Source organism: Physeter macrocephalus, chromosome 11, assembly GCF_002837175.3.
Source record: "Physeter macrocephalus isolate SW-GA chromosome 11, ASM283717v5, whole genome shotgun sequence".
In the NCBI taxonomy this organism is placed as follows: domain Eukaryota; kingdom Metazoa; phylum Chordata; class Mammalia; order Artiodactyla; family Physeteridae; genus Physeter; species Physeter macrocephalus.
The window spans coordinates 60047566-60056744 of NC_041224.1; the positions used below are offsets into that span (position 1 = coordinate 60047566).

At 39.3% G+C, this 9179-nt stretch overlaps 1 protein-coding gene across 13 annotated transcripts in view; it reads left to right on the plus strand.

Annotated features, from left to right (window-relative positions):
• The window catches only part of MAP2K5 (mitogen-activated protein kinase kinase 5), a 281510-nt gene that overhangs the window by 25189 nt on the left and 247142 nt on the right, over positions 1–9179 (plus strand). The window contains exon 1 of one of the 13 annotated variants that reach the window (XM_055088063.1): positions 8617–8700. The exons of the other annotated variants lie outside the window; for them this stretch is intronic. Coding sequence (XP_054944038.1) covers positions 8674–8700 — 27 coding nt within the window. The 5' untranslated portion in view covers positions 8617–8673. Of the gene's footprint in view, positions 1–8616; positions 8701–9179 lie in introns of those variants that run through there. 13 annotated transcript variants of the gene reach the window in all.

Below are 9179 nucleotides of genomic sequence, written 5' to 3' on the forward strand. Positions count from 1 at the left end.
AGTGGCTGGGCCCGTGAGCCATGGCCGCTGAGCCTGCGCGTCCAGAGCCTGTGCTCTGCAACGGGAGAGGTCACAACAGTGAGAGGCCCGCACTGAAAAAAAAAAAAAAAAAAAAAGAAAGAAAAAAAAGAAAAAATGTCCCTGAGATTTCTTGAGCATCTTTGGTTTGAAGGGAGCTCATCTAGCTTATTGATCCCCAAGTATTTGGATTTCATGAAATAATCAATTTTTCACTTTTAGATTGAGAGACAGACGTAGGCGTGGTAACTTTAATTTTGCCAAATAAAAACATTAATAAAATAAACTAATAAAAATTATCTACCGTTAACCATTATTTTATTAAGGAAAAATAGTGGTAGTCATTTAAAGATTAAAACGGTGGGCAGTACCTAATCTCAAAAGTAAAGATGATCATTAAAGTGAATAAATTTAGTTTTGTATAAAACTCACTACATTTTTCTTATTTTTGTTAATTTGCTATGGCTGGTGAAAACTTTTTTCTATGCATTGGCAGTGGTCCATAGAATGGGGTCTAGATGGTCAGGTCTGAGTTTTCTCGTGAATTCACTTAATATTTATAGATGAGAACCTGAGGCCCCAAGGTAGAGCTCCACTCTCCTAATTGTGAATGTTGGATCAAATTATTTTAAAGTGAAAATGAAAATATCCCTGAGAGAGATAATAAGTTTTAAGTTATTTAAAACCTGAATAGATTTCCTTTTCCTCTTATCTATTGAGGCAGCCCCTACCATCACATACTCTTTGTTTATGTAGAGTCAGGCTCTGAATAAACAGTTAAAAAGTAAAGAGTAGGGACTCTCCATCTCAGAAAGCACAAACAAGATTGGTTGGCTGTCATTTTGATCTGTCTTGGTTCTTCCGGTTGAAATTCCTTTGGGTTACAGTTTTGCCATAAAGAGAACAATTTGGACTTAACCTCACGATAGATTTTGGTTATTAGTCCTCAGTTGCCAACCTATTATTAAAAACCTGCATTGGCCTTTATTTTTTAGGTTCAGTTTGGCTCTGAAAAATTTTGATTCCAGGATTTGGGTCGTGGGATAGTGAAGATACTGACAGATGACCACGTATTTACTGTTAAAAAAAAAAAAAAGCTATGTTTTTCATGTGGAATTCAATAAATTTGTAGTCACCTTAGTATTTCTTTAAAAACCATATGGGGAAGGCAAAACTAGGCATACTTTTACCATAAATCCTTTAAACATTCTTTTAAAAAAACTACAGTGTCTGAGTGGACACTTGCAGAATTACTTTTTTTTTTCCCCTTGGATGTAAGCATTTTCTGGCTTTGGGCCAACAGAAGCATAAGATTTTATCAGTAATTTAAATAGATTTTTGTATTAGACCTGAAACTGTTGCCTTTTTAATTGAAAACTTATCAATTATTTAAATTGCTAGCAGGCTTAGGCTGTTAATTTTATGTGTGCCATAATAATGGCATACAGTGGATTTTGATACATGTGACACATGGAATGTCTCATTGTGGTAAGGATTTGTCATGACAGTAGGTTGTTGTGTGCTGTTAAATAATAACCAACATAGTAAACCAAGTCTGTTGTCACACATTAGTACCATTTTATGTAAGTTATTTAGAAGTTGTATTCTTTTCTTCATTAGATATATTTTTAAGAGATAATGAGAAGAAAACAAAGCTATAATAAATTGTCTTTTAAGAAAATGTAATTTGGTCTCCAAGGAGATATTTAATGTATTGAGAGAATTCAGCGGCCAAGTGTTATTACAGCACCATTGTGATCGCTCTCTGCGTTTTGTTATGAGTTTGTGTTAATCAACAATCTGTTTTTATAGCGTAGTTTCTTGTAAGTTATGTTGTTAGAATATTCTACTTCTGGGATCATGGCTTGTCCTCTGATGCTGTTGTATCTTTTTAATTTCTCCATAAAGTATTTTTTAAATTAGAATTTGAAGTGCTTTACTAGGAAAAAAATACAGCCAAGCTACATATTCTGAAAACTAAATACCTGATCATTGCTAATTATTTAAAGGACTCTGTTAAATATTCCCTTAAAGTAGTTTAAATTTTTTGTTGTTCTTGTCTTCTCCTCTCATTTTCCAGAAAGACTGAAGATAGTATACTGCTTTTCTCCTTCCATCTTTTTGTAATTTTTGTCTGGTAGTGCTGGCCTCATTTCCTTATAGCATCAAGCACAACAGTGCTGGGCCTTATTTATTGATTCATCATAAGCTTTATTTATCACTGAGACCCAGTTACAGGAGGAGGTTATTTTTATGTTGACCTCTGCTTTTAGGTGACCTTTCATCAAGAAACTCAGCAGTACATCTTGCTTTTGTAAATGGACTCCTATTTGTTTTTGCTAAATCCTGTGGCTAGTAAAGGATTTATTATACTTAGTTCTCTCCATACTGAGAGGCTTATATGAGTAGAGCACAGTATTAATAAGAATAAGTTTCTTCATTTTGCCGGTTCTCTTTCTTTATACCGTTTCTCCACATTGCCGGAAGAGTATGGGATGAGTTTAACTGTAATGCCTCCCATTATGACAGCGACCTTGTGTTTTATTGGAGTGTAAGTATTCCCTTTGGTATACTTGACGGTAGTGTACCTTGTTAGATGTTGGGTACCATGAGGGAAAATACTTTTTGACCTCTGTAGCACCTTGTAAATTGGGATATGATTGGCTTTATCCTAGCATGCATAACTTGGAGACTGCCTCAAAAATCATAGTTGCTCAAGGAGAGTTGGAAGGGAACATTAGAGGTCTTGTCCAACTGTCTCATTTTACAGATAAGGAATCTGAGGCCCAACACGCTCAGATTCAGTTTGAGGTCATATTGCTAATGAATGGGAAGGCCTGGACACAGACCTAGGTCTTGGACGTCCAGTCTTCCCTCCTGGTGGTTTTAAGTGATGTTTTTGTTTTGGCATTTATTGAGATCCTGCTGAAGAAGCTTTGCAAATACTACTGTTTTCCTGGTAGCAAAAAATAATGCTATTTACTAGAATGTTAGTGCACATGAGTTTGAAAAGGAATACAAACAAATACTTTGTGGGCTTTTGAAGTTTTCAAGATTTTGTCCTTCCTACAAGGCTGAATTTTACCACAGAATTTGTTGCCCACTTAGTTGTTGAACATTTAATAGCCTCAGGGCCTTTACTATTAGGAAGTTTTCTTTAAAGAGCAGAGATTGGAAGCTCATTTTCCACATGGTGCTTTTAAACATGCTCCATATTAAGTAGGTCCTACTTTGAACTTAACTTTGTATGTGGCATAGTCATCTCGGTCTTCAGTGAATGGTTAGTCCCCTAATTCAACGCGATCCATCTAAACAAGTGATAATACTTGATACTCTCCTGGCAGGGTGGAGAAGCAGTGAAAAGAGTGAGACAGGAAAACTGAATGAAATAAATAAAGAGTTGTGGAAATTATTCAGTTTTTTTTTTTTTTTTACTCAAATAGTGACGTGCTCTAAGCTGTAAGTAAAGTTTTTGTTCTGTTTTCTCATCCTAGTCAAAGAATGAAACTTTTTTTCAGCGGCAGATTATTTTAACTCTCTTCTCTATGTTGTCTGGGTCATACGGATGCCCTTGAAATAGTGATAAGAATGTGGTAGCCCCTTATTTAGCCCCTCTTGTGAAATATCTTGGGACATCTTTGCTAGCAAGAAGCAGAAGCAGACTGAAATTTGCATCAGTTTATTATGCAGCTCATGGAAGCAAACGAAGAGACAGCACAAGTAGACCTTAGCCAGGTGGCATCAGGGCATTCTGGGTGCTTTGAACCACCAGTATTTTGTCATTAACATGGCTGTGCTCCCAGTTCAGCTCCGTCTCTGTGGAGGGCTCAGTGTGGACTGCAGGTTGATTCCTCTGGGGTCCTATGTTGAGGCAGCTGGCATGAGGGGGCAGAAAAATGTAGGACATCAGTTAGCCCCTTGGTGGCTATGGTAGGGGCTTCTCTTCCGGAGAGAGACAGGCTGCGAGGGAATGATGGACCTCTAGCAGTAGGATTGCTGTGGGGCATAACCAAGGTGTTCGGCTCTTGCTGGCAGCTCCTAATGAACCTGTTCTCTTAGGGCCAGTTTTACTGGAAACAGGAGGGGTATTTTCTATGTATATCTGAAAGATGAATATAAATTTGCTATAATACAGTAAAGTTAGAGGAATTCAGTAAATTATCAACCTAGGAATATAATATATCCAAAAAGGTGTAAATTGAGGTAATTGGAAATTTCAAAACAAGTTGTTTCTTAATATATGTTTCTCTGTTACATACATGTTCTTTACTCATTCCTCACTACCTTTTCAATTATTTTTTAACAGCATTTGAGCAGTAAGCTGAATCTTTATTGAACACTATTGGAACTGGCTAAATAAAGTTGTTTATTTGTAAGGGAATGTTCCATTTGGCCTGCTGGCCGCATGACCTGATGGTCCTGTTTTATTTAAGTTGTAGGTTTCCTGAAGCTATTTAAACTTCTCCTACTTTGGAAGTATGGCAGAATTGCTACAACTTAGAAATCAGGTGAAAGGTCAGTGTAGACAATGCCTCAAGCTAACCATGGTGATGGTGATGACTATGAAAGCTTCAGCTGAAAGGAACCTACAAGTTTTGGACCTATCGCCGAATACAAATTTAAACTCGTTCTGCCAGTGCACGTCACCTTAAACTTAGCCAAGTTGAATTTCATCTGCTGTTGGCTATCCAACCTCCATTCTTTTAAGGCCATCTGGAGCTCCCTAACATCCTTTACAGTTTTACTGTCCAAAACAAATAGTGTTATCATCAAACTTGGCCAACTTACTGTCTGTTTCATTTTCAAATCACTAGTAAATACATAAGTACAGTAACATTAACCTATAAAAGAGGCCTCAGAGTTGTTTCCTGCTGACCTTTTCACTGGAAGACTTTTCATTGTGATTTTCTTTCTCATCATCTAATCAATCCATGACCATATGTGGACCCTTGGTCTAGAGTCATTTAAGGAAGAGCATGTGCACACTGTAGTCACCTCAAGGCAGGGGCAATGAATTATTGAGGAGTGGGAGGACCTGAAGCCAGGTAAGTAAATATAGTTATTAATTTGGTATTCAAAATAGATTAGCTTCATATGTTATTTTCGACTGTTGGAGCAGTTGTGTGCTTCTTAAGAGGCCAGCATCACAGAGGGGATGCCTCTTAATGTAAAGTATGAGAAGTAATTGAAAGGAGGTATAACTGATGGCACATCTGAGTAGTGTTGTAATTGAATTTGTAGCCATTTGACAGAGTTAAGATTGTTGGGTTCTTCACTAGGAAAACTAATAAGTTAACTATGGACTGCAAATAGTTGGTTAGTTTATTGATTATTGCTGTAATTACTGACTGAGCTACATATAACAGGGTATGCTTGCAATATTGACAAAGCAAGAATTTGAAAATTTTATCATTAGTAGGGAAAAGCCAGCATGCTTATTCTTTATAAGTATATTCCTCATACTGTACTGTTTATGTTTTCTGTTAGAAAGCATGCTAAGGAGAGATTTAAGAAACTTTTCTGTTATAAATGTATAGAAGAATAATAAATAAGCCTGATTTGGTGTGAGTTGATATGTAAGACTTGCCACTGAGTAAGTTAGAATGTATAACCAATGAGAGTATGTAGTCACCATGTCTGTATTAATTCCTATTTGCCTCCTTCCCTTAAACATTGTGGAGCAGCCATTATGTGTAAGGCATGGTGCTAGGCATTCTATGGCAGTAGTTTCTTAGATTTTGGGGGACACAGGGCTTTTTGAAAATGTGAGAAAAGTTGTTTATTCTTTTCCCAGAAAATTCACACAGTGCAACATTTCACCTAGAAGTTCAGGAATTTCAAGGATATCCCAGGCCCATATAGACCCCAGGTTAATACCTCTGCCATAAGAGATAATAAAATGCACAAGACATGGTCCATACCCTTGATGAACTTCCAGAGAGAGAAAAAGACAATGTTCCTTATAGTACCCTTTTACTTATTTTACTATTTATAGTACTGTAGTAATTGAGGGAAGGGGAGGAGATACTGACTCAGCCTTGATTAACAATTAGTTAAATTCTGCCTCTATACTGGTCTAAACATTTCAGTGTTCTTGTTTAGTGGTTTCTGTGTCACCCTATCGTTATGGCCATTTTTCTTCTATGTACTATCGCTTGGAAGTGGGAGATTCGTAGCCCTGTGCCCTATTTTAAGATGTTTTTCAAGTACTTTATAAAAAAGTTTCCATATACCAGCTTCTGTGATTTTGATCTTCCTAACACCTTTATGAGGTGAGCAAGGCAGCTATTCTTCTCATTTTTACAGCCGAGAATACTGAGGCACAAACAAATTGTATTCCTTTCTCAAGGTCACACAGCTATGTAGAGCTGGGACCTGAGATCACTCACTGATTTGCTCACTTATTCATACAGCCAGTTTTTCACACATTAAATATTTATGGAATGGCAACTCTCTGGCCAAGCCCTATGCTAGTTGGTGGAGGTGCAGTGAACATATAGTTCACTTTTTCAAGGAGCTCATGCTCCAGTCAGGGAAGTTAACAAAAAAGGAAACAGTGTTTGGTGTGGGAGGACGAGAAAGACTCAGTTACCAGGCATAGTGATAAATGCTGTCGTATGCCTAAGCATTAGGTGTTCTGTGAGCACAAAAGAGGAGCATCTGATCTAGCTTTGGTGACAGAGTAGGCTTCCTGGAGAGAGTGGTGTCTAGGTGGAGTAGGTGAGGACAAGGGGACTGGGAAGGGTGTTTGAGCAGAGAAAACAGTGTTTAAAGGCCCAGGTGAAAGGATGCCTGGTGCATTCAGGAGGAGCTACCCATGATTAGTGTGGCATGGACAGTGGGGGGAGGGTATGAGATGAGGTTGTGAAGGCAGGTGGGCTAGATCATGGAGGGCCCTAGCTTGAGGATTTGAGAAGTGGGGAAAATGTAGAGTTAATAAGACTGGTGATTGATGAGATGTGGGGAAGAAGGAAAGAGAGCTGGTCTGGACGACTCCCAGATAACTGGTTTGGGAAGCTAGGTCATGGTGATCTCATTCATCCGGATAGTGAACCCATGTGGTGGAAGACAGGCCTAGGGCAGGAGGGAGGGGTGGGAGAGGTAGGGACCTGCTGAATTTGAGGGGCCTCTGGACAACCAGTTGGGTATGTTCTGAATCTTAGGAGAGAAATCTGGGCTGGAAATAAAGGTTTGTGATTCATCAGCTCCTAATTAGTCTCAGTGACTCCTCTGGTAATTGAAACCTTTGAAGTTAACTCCAGGAGAGTACAAAATAAAAAGAGAAGGTTGATGAAAAACCATGGGGAACGTGAGCATTTAAAGGAGGGATGGGGAGAGAACCACTTACAGGAAGCTGAGTAGAATGGTAAGAGAGGTAGGAGGAGAAGGTGGACAGGCAGGGGGTGTTGCTGAAGAAAGAGGGCAAAGTCACTGGCCAGCACAGGCATCTGCATCACACCATGCTGCCTTCCCCAGTCTCTGAAAGATCAGGTGACATGGCCTAACCCACACAGGATATGAATGAAGAAGCTTTCCACCAGCTCAGCAGTCCACCCAGTAGCCTGCTTTAGTTAAAGGTTTTGAGGTACGAGAAACAGGAGATAAACTTACCTTTTGACTCTCAAATAGCAAACATACATTTTATGTTCTGAGTGTATGGACTAGAATGAAAGAAGTATTTTTCTTGGTTGACTGATAAACCGTTTGCTACATCTGTGAAACAGGGGTGATGATACTCCCAGAATAGGATAGGGTTGTGAGAAACTAGATGAATAAATGTAAATATCTAGTATTGATACTGAGCAAGGGCTCGTGTGCCTGAGGTGCAGAAAGCCAAACTCTGACAGCGGGGTTTGCAGCAAAGTGAGGGTTTATTTGCAGGGAGCCAAGCCAGGAGAATGGGCAGCTCATGCTCCAAAGACCCGATCTCCCCCATGGCTTTCAGGCAAGGGTTTTTAAAGACAGTGTGAGGGGAAAGGGTCATAGGAAGCTGATCAGCCCGTGGACCTTCTTCTGATTGGTTGGTGGTGAGGTAACAGGGTGATGTTTAAGGAATCACAACCTTCTGGTTCCAACCAGTCTGGGGTCTAGTGCTTGTGGTCAGCATGTAGTCACCATCCTCCCTCCACCTGGGTGGGAGTCTTAGTTTCTATAGAACAACTCAAAGATATGCATCAGATTGTTATCTGTATCCCCTGAGGAGGCATTAGGAGGCCTGGGACTCTGTTGTCCTAATAGTTAACTGCTTGAGTCTGCTCTTGGGAACTCAGGGAAGCCTAGGAGACTAAAGCCTTTTTCTACAGACAAGAAACGGGGGATGTGGAGGGGCTTTTGTACCCAGGAGGGCCCCGAAGGGTCCTGCTTGGTTTCAATCCCCCCTTTTCTTTGATACTCCTCAATCCTGAGGGGAATGGGGGCGGGACGGGAATGGGGGCGGGACAAGGAAGGGAATAAAATTTTGGATGGAGACGTTAATCATAAACTTGGCAGGGGGTTTAGGAGGGCTCGGTTTCAGTGTTGAGCCTAACACACAATAGGTATTCAATAAGTGATAGTTGTTTCTGTGTATCTCTCTCTCACTGTTTTCTCTCCTTTCAGTAGAGAACTTGTGCCTTGTAAAGTTTAACTGTGCTGTTTTGGAATTCAAGTTTCTATATGGCAGATTTCCATGAAGAAAAAAATGTAATTATTGATTGAGTTGTGCTGTTAGAATTAGGTTCATAACAAATAGGAACACTGTATGATAAACTTGCAAACAGAACAAAGCCAAAAATTGTACTTGCTATCCCCTTGTTCAGTCTGCCCCTCTGTTTGAAATTAATTAGATATTTGGATAACTGTGCTAAACTTTGTCACATCCTTATTAAACAATTTTAGTTTAAGGATTTTGAAGAACATCTCAGAGGGACTCTGAAACTAATCTGAGTCTGGTACTGGAGATTCCATTAGCAATCACAAAACTGATTAATCTTTTACTCAGTTAGCTTATTGATTATTGCTGCAATTACTGCATGTAATGGATTCCACAAGGGGTACCAGAGAAAACATGTTTTATAGCTGCTGCTGACGTGTTCAGTTTGAGTGCAAACATGTTCAGTTTGTACTTTTTATACATAACCATTTTTTTTTTTTTTTTTTTTTTTGCGGTACGCGGGCCTCTA